At 42.3% G+C, this 15357-nt stretch overlaps 2 protein-coding genes across 2 annotated transcripts; both read left to right on the forward strand.

The window, feature by feature from the left end:
* The first annotated feature begins 1420 nt into the window (after positions 1-1420).
* Positions 1421-4059, forward strand: LOC105395625. The gene is made up of 3 exons (XM_048624696.1): positions 1421-1895; positions 3398-3495; positions 3794-4059. The coding sequence occupies exons 1-3, from the start codon at positions 1610-1612 to the stop codon at positions 3905-3907; spliced, it is 498 nt and encodes a 165-aa protein (XP_048480653.1). The 5' UTR covers positions 1421-1609; the 3' UTR covers positions 3908-4059.
* A 1075-nt stretch (positions 4060-5134) lies between these two features.
* Positions 5135-15357, forward strand: LOC105395626 (probable E3 ubiquitin-protein ligase bre1). The gene is made up of 13 exons (XM_048624744.1): positions 5135-5331; positions 5429-6043; positions 7820-8071; positions 8547-8644; positions 8873-8972; positions 9525-9602; positions 10247-10360; positions 11044-11297; positions 11614-11732; positions 12579-12627; positions 13232-13321; positions 14525-14646; positions 15163-15357. The coding sequence occupies exons 1-13, from the start codon at positions 5242-5244 to the stop codon at positions 15312-15314; spliced, it is 2133 nt and encodes a 710-aa protein (XP_048480701.1). The 5' UTR covers positions 5135-5241; the 3' UTR covers positions 15315-15357.

The following is a 15357-nucleotide window of genomic DNA, read 5'->3' on the forward strand; positions in this document are numbered from 1 at the left end:
AACAGTGCCATCTCTTTTTATTTCTCAGCCTCATTGTACATACATACAGGGTGCCCTTGGGACACCCTGTATATATAGATATAGCTGTTCCCGCGCGTTTCGCTTCGCCCTAAATAGTTTTCCCGTGGGAATTCCGGGATAAAAAGTAGCCTATGTTTTTTCCCAGGGTGTAGACCGTATGTATACCAAATTTCATTCAAATCCGTTCAGTAGTTTTGGCGTGAAAGAGTAACAGACAGACAGACACAGTTACTTTCGCATTTATAATATTAAAGTAAGGAGTAAGGATTGTTATCACAAGTTATTAACTTCAATCTATAATGATATCCTAATCCTAACTATCCTAACTAATATCATAAATGCGAAAGTAACTGTGTCTGTCTGTTACTCTTTCACGCCAAAACTACTGAACGGATTTGAATGAAATTTGGTATACATACATACGGTCTAGACCCTGGGAAAGAACATAAGCTACTTTTTATCCCGGAATCCCCACGGGAAAACTATTTAAGGCAAAGCGAAGAGCGCGGGAACAGCTAGTAAGACATATTTGCCTTAACGTAGTTACACCACACAACAGTTAATATAACAATTATTAGCTAAATGTAAGTTCAATCTACATATTTATGTACCTACCTACATGCAACAATAAATAAAAAACAAATTATTATATAATTATTTATTACCTCGCATATAACAATATTTCAGTTCAGTTTTGTTCATGTCACTTGTAAAATAATATGCGAGTGGGTGTGTGTATTCCTTTTTTATTCCTTTCACCATGAAAACCAATTCATGTTTTGCTAGTTTAATGTTTCCCAAGAGAAGAAAATCCTTTCAATTGATCCATTCATTTCGTCCAAGATAATAGTGCATCATTTATCCTCGCGAGGCAAATCTTTGACGACATTTATCAGTTTGGTACACATAGTATTTTAATCTTCAGCGGATATGAAGATGTCGAACGCTCTTTGCCAGTGCCGCCATTTCAGCTCGGTTCCCGTGGAACCACGTGGAACCTGGATCCATATGGAATCTGTTAGGTCGCAAGAATTACATAAAAACACTTTTAGCTGATAAAGATGCTTTTTCTTGACACATCATTTTTATTTTTATATAAAATTTATAAATAACGATATACCGAGAATATAGGCTTTTATTTACAAAAATTAAACATGTTATTTGCGAGACATTGTAAGACAACTGAACTGACACTGACACGCAATTTCTTCATAATAGCCATAGATCATGACAATGTTAACATTCAAATACTACTTATCTATGTGTCTTGTTATTGTTCTATGGGCTTGTTCATAACGCCATCTTACATCTTTTTTGGTAATAAGAGTAATATAAAGAGATGGCGCTACCTTGTACTAAAAGTTCAGCCATTAAGGCACTGACCCCCCCCCTGGTCAAGGAACTCCTCTGCTTTGCTACGTTACTCACCATGTAGTAATAACAACCCAGTTACCGTCCACTGCTGGACAACCACAAGCGCATAACATCTACCCTCGTCCTCCTCCGAACGAACAAATAGTACTTACCAAAAATAAACAAGAAGCAACCCCACCATAACAAGTGCCATTATCACCTCTCCAGACGCACAATGTCGGCGAAATCTTCAAAGGGCAGCTCGCGATCTTCAAAGTCCAGTACGCGATCAAAGTCCAGCACGAAATCTGCAAAGTCCAGCGGCAAAAAACCGCGTTCTCCGAGGGCCAGCGTGTACACGGACCCTGGTGGTACCTCCACCGCGCACCTGGAGCCGCTGGCGCGGGTCGAGGTCCAGTTCGAGAACCTGGTGCTGCTGGGCAAGAACGACGTGCCCACCGTCGTGGACTGGCTCAAGCGAGTCGGCGTGAAGGAAGAGAAAGCTATGAAACTGTTTGAAGGTAGGTACAACTACTCTGGATGAATACCAATCCTATAACGCCATAGAACAACGCGTACTCGGGTGTGCCCCCTATGACGCTATGATATCCTTTATACACTTATTATACAGGGTTATTGGTAAGTAGACCGGATCCTTTCAGGAGGTGATAGAGGAAGGCATTTCCAGTCGATTGAACCCAATAATGCATTATCCTAAACTTTACCATTTTTGAGATATTTAATATTTAAGTTTTTTTAATTTTTTGCCAAAATTTTATGCTTAAAACCGAAAATAAAAAAAACTAGCCACATTTCAATAATTTTTTTGGTTGTTTTGCATAAGTAACACCTTAATAAACTAATTAAAATAATCTAATGTGCATTATTCAACTTAAATTAGACATAATACCTCAAAATAGTTTAACATTTTGAAAAAATATTCAAAACGCAAAAACAAATAAATTAAATTAAAAAAGATTTTCATATGACATTTTTTTGTGCACTTTAGCTTAGAAACATGGTCAACTAATAAGCTTTCAAACAAGATAATTCAAAGCCAAATCGATTAAGGTATCACCAAGATATGGCCAAAACAACCAGCACAGACGGACAAAATTCAACAGGAAAACTAACAAAATTTGCCCAATTTAAAGGTAAAAAGTGTGATTGTTTTCAGTCCTGTTAACTTTAGTATGGAAACCCCTGCTCAGTTTTCTCCGCTTTCTCTAGTTGTTTTGGCCATATCTTGGTGATACCTTAATCGATTTGGTATTGAATCATCTTGTTTGAAAGCTTATTAGTTGACCATGTTTCTAAGCTAAAGTGCACAAAAAAATGTCATATGAAAATCTTTTTTAATTTAATTTATTTGTTTTTGCGTTTTGAATATTTTTTCAAAATGTTAAACTATTTTGAGGTATTATGTCTAATTTAAGTTGAATAATGCACATTTGATTATTTTAATTAGTTTATTAAGGTGTTACTTATGCAAAACAACAAAAAAAATATTGAAATGTTGCTAGTTTTTTTTATTTTCGGTTTTAAGCATAAAATTTTGGCAAAAAATTAAAAAAAACCTTAAATATTAAATATCTTAGAAATGGTTAAGTTTAGGATAATGCATTATTGGGTTCAATCGACTGGAAATGCCTTCCTCTATCACCTCCTGAAAGGATCCGGTCGACTTACCAATAACACTGTAGTATTATATAAGCTTTCAATATAAGTAACCGTAGTTTAGGTTAACTTTTAGTAACTAAATCTCAAGATATTGGGGTCTGTTATCACTTATTTGTGCAGTGTGCTCCGTCATCACAGAGTATTGGTAGTTATGTAGTCGCCTGTATAAAAGAAGCGCTTCCGAATCCATGCTTAACACGACTCTACTTCGCTTCGTTGAATGGAGTCTAAGTACTTATAGAGCATTGCCAAAACGCTTATTTCTCTTTGCTTTTTATAAACGCTTGCTTATTTGCTTATTTCTATTTTCTCTTTTGTTTGTAACTCATAACACTACTTACAGAGTGTGATCCAAAGAACGTGTACGCGAGTAAGTTCAAGGAGGTGGTGACCGCGCTCGGCAAGCAAGAGAAGAAGAACATGGACGACTACTACAAACAGGTCATTATTTAATGCTGCTTAACACTTGGCTATTCGTATTTGCTGTTGGATGTTTGCTGTATTGGATAATACCGAAAGTGTAGGCAAATTCGGCAATAATTTTGATGAATATACCTACACAAGGCAAATACACAAATAAGTACGAATACCCAAGCCAGGCGGTAGAATGACGATACCTTTATAGGATTGATAAAGATTTATTATGAGAAGCTTATTTGTAGTTATAGACAGCCAATCTAATTACCTATATATTTATATGGTAAGTAACTAAATAAAGATGTTGTATTCCTGTCGCCAGGTGGCGGTGGAGGGCTGGAAGCTGGCGCAGGCGCTGCAGGCCGCGACCGCCACGCACGGCAAGTTCAGCAGCGCACAGCTGAGGCGCTACGGAGCCAGGAACCGCCAGAAGTGACGCTGCACCAGTCTAAATAAGCCTCATAGGTGTGGCGCATCATGGGAGCAGAAATGACACTGCACCAGTCAAGCTGTACTACATAGATGAGGCGCACATCATTGACAAATCGATACCAATCATGTAGTTATGGAATTAAAGATTGAAACATGTTCACTTGTTTGGTCTCTACGGTTCTGTCTCTCATCAATACATAGGTACCTATCACTACAAACATAACAACACTTTACCAAAGGAAATTAGTCGTCCTTGAAACACAAGCAAAAGCAATGAGGCACCTTATGTCGCTACTTATTTATGGTCCCCTTTAAGTGTTAGGAAAACATAAAAACATGTTACCTATCGCTGTCTAATAGTCGTAAATACATAATGATGGCGGTCATTACTCGTTAGTGTGCCGCGTGGGCACCGTGTCGGCTCAATTTTCGCCTGTCCACGGTGATATATTGCAGTTAGTCCCTGAGTCCCACGTCTCCAGTAAGTAATTTATATTTATTTTTAGACCAGAAGCATTCGTCGTCGTCCGATACCTACCTACTATACTTATTGCATTTGGAGTTTCTGGAAGTCCTGTGTTTTTTTATAACTTTTTACGTCATTGCCTAACACTCTTTAGTGATAACTAATATCATAAGTGTTGAAGTAAAAAGCGAAGACATTAGATGTTCGATTCCTGAGAAGTCATTCCTTGGACTTGAAGCCTGTTGTATTTCATAAAGTTTAAATACGTACCTACTAGAATAGTGCTATGGCACTAGTACTTACTTAGGTACTTACAATACTTACAGTACTTACTTACATAGAAGTGCTACAGTGAGTAGGTACCTACTTACAATAAAACTTAATTAGATGAACTAACTTTATTAAAATTAAGCCATCCAGGGATATTTTTTTTGTAGAGCTTGTGTAGGTAGTTCACGTGTACTGGTTAGTGATCCTCACTGCTATGCCGAAGGTCCCGGGTTTGATCCCATGCTGCGGCAAACATTTAAAGACAGACAGCCATGTTAATTTATGTAAGTATGTAATAATAATAATTACTTCTCTAACACATATTACCTAGTATTGTACAATATTATCAATAATAAATACTATAAAAATACTGCGGTACAGGAGTCCTCAACGAACGAAGCTACAATAATCGACTATTATTCTGAGAATTTGATTTGAATTCATTTTTTATGAACGATCTTGAACTTTGACAGTTAATTCCAATGACTCTGACATTGACAGTTCTATTTTTGACAATGCTTTTGACCGTTGTTGTGTTGTGTTTTGTGTTGATTATTGATTTTATCTAAAACAGCGAAATTCACCATAATTTTGCAATAAAAATGCAAGAAAACTACCCGACCCTTGTTTCAGTAAAAAGCTTAAAATCTGAGTTTGAAAAATTCCACAAAATACAGATAACCTCCACAGAAGTAAGTTTGTACATAAAAATATGTTACATTCAACAAGTTGTCCTGTGTACTTACGTTTTTTCAATTATTAGTGTAATCATCCATTTTAATCTTACAGTTTACAATCGGCCGAAGCCTGGATAACAATGTTGTTATAGCGTTTCTGGCAATATCAAGAAAACATTGTGTTTTCACCAAAATAAATGAAGTTGACTGGGGTATAGAAGACTTTAGCTCCTTTGGTATTGAAGTAAACGGAACCAAACTCAAAAAAGGTTGTAAATTTAGGCTCTCCGACAATGACATCATACAGCTGGATGCCACCGGTGACTTTTTATACAAGTTTGTTAGCCCTGGTGAAGAGCACTGCACACCGAGAAAACGGATAAAACTGGAAGAGAACTCTTGCTCCACATCCTCTTGCCACCCTGACATAATAAACAATGTGAAATTAAAATTTGAGGAGTCTCAGAATTTTGAAATAAACCACATAAAGGAGAAGATAGAGACGGCAAAGCAAATGCAGACCACATCCATGATACTGAAGCAGCAGCTAGAGCTGGATATGGCGCGGAGGGTGGAACAGCTGGAGCAGGGGTTTGCGTCGCAGATTGAGAACCTGCGCGGGGAGAAAGATGAGGTGGAGCGGCAGAAGCAAGCGCTGGAGGCTGAGCGCGACCTGCAGCTCGCCTCCGTCAGGGAACAGATGGAGGAGAAGATCACTGACCTAATGGTGAGTACACATATGAAATCATTTAACTTGGGACAATGTTTAGATACTGTACCACTGACACTCTACAACAGGTTTCACTGGTCCAACTGGACAAGCAATAGTACAAACTTTCTGTTAGGGGCCGTCCATTAATCACGTGAGGCTCAAAGGGGGAGGGAGGGGGTACGGAAAACCTCACGAAACATCACGAGGGGGGAGGGGGGGGTCTAGTTAGACATCACGTGTATTAATTTTTTGTCATAAAGCGCTAGGTATTTCTGAACCGAAATTTTGAAGGGCGCAAAAATTTGAACCATTTGTAGTATACATTTTATTGCAAATACACATAAATGGTTCTTAATTCAAAACGCATCTCTAGAGTATCTCGCTTTTGCGGACGATCTTTGTCTTTTCTCCGAAAATAGTGCTGATATGCAAAGGAAACTCAATGACCTCGTCCATTTGCGTAACCGAGTGGGCATGCATGTCAACAGAGAAAAGACAAAGTCAATGCGAGTAATGACTGCGGACCGTACTCCATTTAAAATCAACGGCCAATCCATTGAAGATGTTGACACCTTCACCTACCTGGGAAGCAAAATCACACCAAATGGTGGAACTGACGAGGATATCGGCAACCGCATCAACAAAGCCCGTGGAGCTTTTGCCATGTTAAGCCCAGTGTGGAGGTCTTCCGCATTCCGTCTCCAAACCAAGATCCGCCTATTCAACGCGTGCGTAAAGACCGTTCTCCTCTACGGTTGCGAAACTTGGAAGAAAACGGTTCAAACCACGAACAAGCTACAGGTTTTCGTAAACAGATGCTTACGCAGTATCCTAGGGATCCGTTGGTTTGACTTTGTCTCCAACGAGGAACTTTGGCGCAGAACACATCAAAAACCTGTAGCAGAAACCGTAAAAGAACGCAAATGGAGATGGATAGGACACGTTCTAAGGCGTACTGAAGACGTCCCAAAGGAAGCGCTGACATGGCACCCCGAGGGCGGTAAACGAAGACTCGGCAGACCGCGAGAGACATGGCAGCGCACTGTGAAAAGGGAAATGGGCCAGGCGGGGATGTCTTGGGCGGATGTCTCTGAGCTGGCCCAAGATCGTAAAGAATGGCGGCGCTTCACTTCGGCCCTTTGCTCCCCAGCGGAGATTGGGAATAAGTAAGTAAGTAAGTAATTCAAAACGCAATTTTCGTTATATTTTTTCTAGTCAAAAATAGCTTTTACATAGATTTCCAAAAAAATACACGTGATACAGGAGGGGGGAGGGGGGGTTGGTCCCAAACCTCACCAAATATCACCAGGGGGGAGGGGGGGGTCAAAAAATGAGAAAAACGACCTCACGTGATTAATGGACGGCCCCTTATAATAAAAATATGAGCCTGCTTGCTCAACTATAATAGGTTTATAAAGAGCGGTGGTAGCTCAGTGGTAAGGGCCCGCTTCTCACCAAGAGATGTGGCTTCAAATCCTGGCGCTGACATGTACCAATGAGTTCTTTGAATTTAAGTACATTGTTTACCATCGCTCTTACGGTGAAGGAAAACATCGTAAGGAAACCTGCTTATCTAGATTTAGCACATCTAAATATGTGAACCCACCACAGTCCCGCAGTCGACCAGCGTGGTGGGAAATGGTCCAAGCTTAGGAAGGCAGTTTAGACCTTGCGGATATGCACAAAGGTTCCATTCGAGAGAGCCAGGTGCAGGTACTGACACCCCCACAGAGAATAGAATAGAATACATATCATAAACTTGTTCAACATTTGCTAAACAAACATTTTCAGAACCAAATCCAGAAGCACAATGAAACAGAATCAGAACTTGTGAAAGAGAACACAGCATTGAAGGAAAAACTGCTGAAAGAGCGTGAAGACTTCCTCTCGGAGCTGCACCGAGAGAACTCCTCGAAGCAGGACCTACTGGAGCAGCTCGAGGCCAAGATGAGAGAGCAGGAGGAGATGCGGCTGAAGGAGAAACAGGAACTTGAGGTGGTGTTGAGGAATGAAACGGAACAACTCAGGCTGGCTAAAGAGAAGGTAAATTTAAGTCTACTTTAAGTTGCATTATTTGTGTGTCCTGTAAGAAACAAAATAGTTTTACATTTTATGATTTTAAGCTAATCTACAGATATGTGCTTTTATAATTTTGGTACACATTACTTTTTCTTGATGTTGTTTTGATGCCATCCTATACAATACCCACACAACTTAGCTCCAATCAGCACCACATCTACTATCATGCCATTTGAATGAATCTGTAGCCATGAACTGGTACAGTTAATCCTTTTTCATCATAGTATCCATCCACCCAATCAATTAAATGGAAGGAGACCCATGCCCCAGCAGTGGGGATGTCATGGGTCATGATGAATGAAAATCCATCCACCCAAATGTTGTCTGGTGTTGTCTCTGTTGTTGTGTAAGATCAAGTTTTTGTAAATGTATCTACGTTTTTGAGTCAGATAAATAATACCTCATCCTATCTTGAATTCTTGACTCATTCCCTCATCAGGAACTGTCGGAGTTGGAGGAGCAGAAGCGTCTCCGCGAGCAGGAGCTGCAGCAGGAGCTCAGCAAGATGCAGGCTGCGCTACACGACCAGCTCTCCAGGTGACAGTGGCTCCAATAATACAAAAAATCCAGTGGAGAGAGCCATGTTCAAGAATTTCGCCCTATCTCAGAATATAATAGAATAGGAACAACAGTGCATCAGAATATTACGAACTAAAAATGTATGTTCGGTCCTACAGATCGTGGGAACGGTGGCATCCGATGAGGCTACCAACCCTCGTTTCTTTTCACCACCCCACGCGTAGTAACCCCAGGTTCCCCCCCCAGGACGGAGGCGGAGCGCGAGCGCCTGCAGCGCGAGCTGGCGGACAAGGCGGAGCAGGTCACCAGGCTCAACGCGCAGGAGCAGAAGAAGATGGAGCTGCTGGTGAGTGGTCTTTGCACTCACATCACATGCTCGTTTATTTAAGGGTCTCGCCTTGCCCCTTGCCCCTTTGCCCCAGCAGTGGGGATGTGATGGGTCATGATGATGATAATGATGACTCAGTTATTGGTAACTAGCTGTTACGAAGAGCTCCGCTTCGCCTTAAAAAGTTTTCCTGTGGGATTTATGGGATAAAAAGTAGTGTGTTAATCCAGTGGCTAACTCCATACCAAATTTCGGTACAATCGGTTCAGCCGTTTTGACGTGAAGGGGTAACAAACATACAAACACATACTCAGGAACTTTTGCCTCTATAATATTAGTAGGATTAATCATTGCATAAAAATAGTTAATATTCTTAATTTTGAAAAGTTATGACACATGTAAAATATGGAGATTGGAGACCATGAAAATTTGTATAAGTACATACATTCTGTGGCGTTGGATGAGGTCCAATGTTGAACCAAATTATTCAACAGGGGGCATTTTTTTCCTAAAGCTACTTATCTAATATTGGGAGAAGAGATAAACAAGTAACATCGTTTACTGTTTCAGCTAGAAGAACGAGCAGAAGCTGAAAAAAAACTACAGGAGGCCCAAGTACAGTCTGAAAAAACACTTGAAGAACTTAGGGTATGTTCTTGTTATTCTTTTCTATTTTTATCTTAATTTACAAATACAAATAATGTATTGCCAAAAGAAGTTTTACAAAGTATCGAAATGCAGAGATCCTCACACAAGGCAAGCCTGGACAGGATCCGTTCGTACATCTTGAAAAATCATTACATTATGAGAATCATTTTGAAAGTTTGAAAAATCTCTTAATGATCATCTGATTTTATTTTACGGTAGATTTATTTATGACAAGGCATAGGTATCTCGCTTCTAGTTACTTTATTATTCTGTGCTAATACGAAAGTGTAACCCAACTAAACAAATGGGTCCGCGAGACGATCAAGTTGACTTGACAAGTCTACGTGCTTGACGATTTCACTTGACTTGTGTAAGGCCGCATCTAGACGCCAGAGTAGACTTATTGTTTTCTTATTGTACTTAGCACTAGCACCTTAAGGCTCGTACATAAAACTGCTATTTGGCGCGATGCGAGCTCGCAACACGCGCGACGTCATCACTCTCTATCTCATTAAACACCTGCGAGTTAGAGGGAGACGTTTTTGCGATGCGATGCGAATTCTCAGTTTTTATGTACGGGCCCTTAGTAGGTAGGTACTTAACATATATGTCACATTGACTCGACTCTACCATATTCTCCCCAGGAACGCGTAAGCACCCGCGAGACGGAGCTGGCGGCGCTGGCGGCGGCGCGCATCCAGCAGCAAGCGGACCAGTCGGGGCAGGTCATCTCCTCGCTGCAGCAGCAACTGGAGACTGTGAGTCTATTCTATTCTTGTTTTGTATGGCACTTGTACTGTGCGTGACTAGCACAGTAAATTGAGAATGTGAGTCCACCCTCCGCCATGTTGTCACTAGACGGACCAGTCCGCGTCATCTCCTCGCTACAGCAGCAACTGGAGACATGTTGTCACGATAGAGGTTACCTAGATATCAGTCCAAGACTGTCCAGAAGGGCTGTGCAAAAAGTTCTCCGTTGCGCTCACTCTTGAGGCTGCGCGATGTGAGCGTGATGCAAAACCTTTACGTCTTAAATGTGCCCCGTGCTAGCCCTTCAGAAGTCAACTCATTGAAATCACACACGACCTATGCAGTTACAATGTGCACGTAACCTAACGGGTACTTACAGTTTCTGCCAACTATTAAAATAGTGCGTTCCATAACCGACCAGCCCAATGCCCTTTTTGACAGTTGAATGGTGTAGTGGTTAATGACCTTGACTGCTATGCCGAAGGTCTTGGGTTCGATTCCCGGCTGGGGCAGATATTTGTACTCGGGTCTTGGGTGTTGATATTTATATTTAATATGTATTTGTGTAGATATATCAGCTTTCCGATACCCATATTAAAGGTTCTGCCTAGTTTTGGTCGGATGGCCGTGTGTGAGATGTCCCACATAATATTATTATAACAATTCTCACATCGTAACCCGAAAACCGCAGGTGCGTTCGCAACTGCAGTCCGTCGAGATCGAAAAGAACACCCTCCTCCAAAACATCTGCTCCTCCGACCCTGGGGAAGGGTCCTCTAAGCAGGAGGCTCTAGAGGAAGTGGGAGAGCTGCTGCAGAGCGAGCTGCAGTGCAGCATCTGCACGGAGCTGCTGGTGGCCGCCACCACGTTGAACTGCAGCCATACTTACTGCAAGTATTGTATCACGGTTTGGGGGAAGAAGAAGAGGGAGTGCCCGATTTGTCGGTAAGTTTGCAATACGGTATTACTTTGCTGGAAAACGTAGACAACATAAGAGTTAGCGCAATAGGCGGCCTTATGCCTAAAAGTGATTCAATTCATGCAACCTTTGGGTGAATGAAAGACTTATGAAATAAATTAGAAAATGGTTAATATCGGTTTTGAAGGTATCTCTAGTCATCATCATCAGTCTGTAATCGTCCACGGCTTGACATAAGCCTCTCCAAAAGTGAATCCAAAAGTTTTTTTTTCTGCAGTCTATATTTCACGACTGAAACACCCGCTTACTCATTATACTCACAATACTCATGTCCTGGTGCAGAGCGCCGATAACGTCGGAGTGCCGGAGCCTGGTGCTGGACTCCTTCATAGAGAAGATGGTGGCGAGTCTCTCCGCCGAGCTGCAGGAGAAGAGGCGGGAATTGCTCAAGGACAGGGAGGGTACGTACCGTGTGTTCATAATGCGCATTTATTATTATTTAATACGGTGAAGTAGAACATCGTTAGAAAACCTGTACATCTAGATTTAGCACATGTAGATATGTGAACCCACCAACCCGCGGTGGTGGGAAATGGTCCAAGCTTAGGAAGGCAGTTTAGACCTTGGGGATATGCACAACGGTTCCACTCGAGAGAGCCAGGTGCAGGTACTTTCACCCCCACAGAGAATAGAATAGAATAGATGACTGATAATGTCAAAGTCAAACACTTTTGTTCGCCGTATAAATATAAAATTTTCGGATGAACGTAATTTATTAAAAATACTACTCTCCGTTCGAAACCGGCTCTTCTATTGTTACCTAACTTCTTTCTTCTTACTATCGTATCGTGTCGGTGACAATCACAAGAGCTAGATTAAGGTTTATCACTGTAGTGAAAGGATTGAGCAGTCACATTGGCTTCAATCGCTGACTGCCCACGGTGCGTACGTATTCCAGGGGCAGGTGGTACGTCACTCGAAGATAGAAAAAATAGCGAAAATTTGTAAATATGTATAAAGGTAAATCTAAAAACAATACAGCTTCATAAAATACTGTAAAACGTAACATGTAATAAAGAGTAGGGTTTAGGTATCATTTATTTATTATTATACGTTATGTATAAATTAACGAATAACGAATTATAAAAGAAAAACACTATGGATTCCAGGTAAGCCCAGCAGTGGAACACAGTGGATAATAAAGAAAGACAAAATAATTTATATACATATAAATATGTGGGGACATCTCAAACAACATATAAAAATAATATTTTAACTAACGTCTTATGAAGCTGTGTTGTTTTCAGAGATGGACGCCGAACTCGCTCGGGGCATCTTTGCTTGCAGCCGACGACGGTACGATTGCCATTTCTACATATACAGGGTGTTGCAAAAATGGTATACTAAGCCCAAAGTTATCCCCTTTGGGGGTCCCCCTCAAGAGGTCATTCTAAACAACAACCTCGTCGTTTTGCAACAGCCTGTATAATAAAATTAAAATATATTTTTCTTTATTTGGTGTTGTCTCGGTGTGCTTCAGAATTAGACCAGACTGAGCATTATGCGGTTCTGCAAAATAAAATTTAATGTATCAGAAAATAAATAATTACCTATATCCATCAACACTATTACATAAGAAAGTACTCTTGCATTCAAACACATCTTTAAGGTAGGTAGGCAGCCCTCTTCTTTTCAAAGGCAATGTGTTGCGTCCGTCTACTAAAAGCCAGTTTATTTGTAGGCGCATAAATAAATAAAATTAAAAGATTATATTTAGGGTGTTTTTAATATCGTGCGGATTTAATGACGCTCGCGGGATTGCCCCGCACGCGTTACACCCGCGTTTTTTTTCATACAAGAGAAAGGCGCGCGTGTGTATGATCAAATCTGCACACTATTATAAACACCCTTAATGAAAAGAACATTATGAAAAATTTTGAACTTTTGTTGTTGTTGACAGCCGAAGTGACAGCTCTGAGCCGCCCAGCTCCCGCTCCGACGACGACGACGGTGACTCGCTCGAGGAGGAGGAGACGGACTACACCTACCCGTGAGTCAATCGCTCTATAGCTCACTCACTCACTCAGTAGCTCACTCACTCAGTAGCTCACTCACTCAGTAGCTCACTCACTCAGTAGATCACTCACTCAACCATTCACTAGGTCAGAGACACTATACTCAGCCCCCGTATATGACTCGCTCGAAGAGAAGAAAACGGACTACTGGTACCCTTGAGTACATCACTCACTTACTCATTCAATCAATCAGTAAATCACTCACTCAACCATTCACTAGCTTAGTGACACTACTCGGCTCCCGTATATGAGGAGGAGACGGACTACTCCTACCCGTGAGTCTATCACTCATTCAATCTATTAATTTATTTATTATTTATTATTATTATTATTAATCTATTAATCAGTAGCTCACTCACTCAATCAATGAATCAGTAGCTCACTCACTCAACCATTCGCTTAGTGACACTACTCGGCCCCCATATATGACTTGCTAGAGGAGCAGCCTATGAATTAATGACTCCATAGCTCACTTAATCAATCACTCACTAGCTCACCCGGAATATATTCGGTACATCCTCGTACATAATTTTGTAATTGCAGACTTCCCAAGATACGCCCACCGTAGGTTACCATATTAGTTAGCGTCAATTCACACGTACCACAACCACACCACGTCGCAGCGACAAAATGTGGTCAAGCTGTGGTTACGTGTGAATTGTGTGACAGCGGCTTTTTGCAGTTGCGTTGTGGCAGCGACAAAATGTCGATGTGGTTGCGTTGTCGCTGTCATTGCGATGTGGTAACCACGTCGTCGTGTGCAGTTAATACGGAAAACAGGTTGCCGCGGTGCCGCGTTGCCGTTGCGATGTGGTTGCGTTGTGGTTGCGATGTGGTCGTATTACAAAAGTGGTCGATAACAACGGCAAAATGTGGCACGTGTGAATTGGATTATTCACTGCCAATACAAAATATACGCCCGACCACACCGCGTGGTTGTGGCTGTGGTGTGGTTGTGGTACGTCTGAATTGACCCTTATCTACACTTGATACATCACTGGAGAGGCACTCCTAGGGGATAGCACGGGGCGCATTTAAGACGTGACAAACGTTGTGCACCGCGCTCACTCACATCGCGCAGCCTTAAGAGCGAGCGCGACGGAATCTTTTATCACGTCTAGCCCTTCTGATAATATAATTCTGTGTTGAATAGTCCCTAACCACCCACCTCCTTGCAGCCGCTACGGGCGCTACAACTCGTCGTACGACGACGGCGACGGTGGATCTGACTCTTCCGCCGACTCCGACGTGGCCGCTTCCGTCGCCCGCGCGCGCGCCATCGGAGCCGTCGAACCTACAGGTGAGTAAATAACTTACATATAGGCTTTATTAGAGCAAAGGCACACGATGCGCTCCAGCACCGCACCGGACTTGCAAAGACGAGGCGGGGAATGCGTTACGACGTCGGAGCGGCACCGTTCAGTTGTTTTGCGTCGCAAGGAAAGACACAAGGTCCATTTTGGCGCCGCTGCGAGATAACAACGTTGCGGCGCCGCCGCACTGCTCGTGTGCTCACTGCTCACTGACACGGTTAAATCTTTGCGGTCTTTGTACTCTTGCCCTTATTGTCTTCTCTCTGGGTGACACCCGCAACTGTGCGGTTGCCACCACCGAACAAGTAGCACGCTCTTACCTCGTTGTTCATTTTATAAATAATATACTTACCTAGAGAGAGACCTTTGCCCAGCAGTGGGACACTGGAGGTTAAGGAAAAAAAAATACTTGTGAAACAGAATCATGTGAAACCAGGTCTAACCCATTGTGTTTAGAAGTCGTTATCGCTGGACACGTCATTGTAATCATTTTCCTCCCCCAGGCGAGGAGCCCCGCGCCCGCAGCCCCCTCCCCCCCGGCACGCCGCGGCGGCACGGGCGCGTGGCCGGCCTGCCCAACGCCTACTACGGCGGCTACGGGCGCTGCTACCGCTGCGGCGCGCGCGGCCACTGGGCCCCTGGCTGCCCCTTCTAGTCTCACCACCCCTGCAACAGCCGTCACTAGCCTAACCACCCCT

Source organism: Plutella xylostella, chromosome 12 (genome assembly GCF_932276165.1).
Source record: "Plutella xylostella chromosome 12, ilPluXylo3.1, whole genome shotgun sequence".
In the NCBI taxonomy this organism is placed as follows: domain Eukaryota; kingdom Metazoa; phylum Arthropoda; class Insecta; order Lepidoptera; family Plutellidae; genus Plutella; species Plutella xylostella.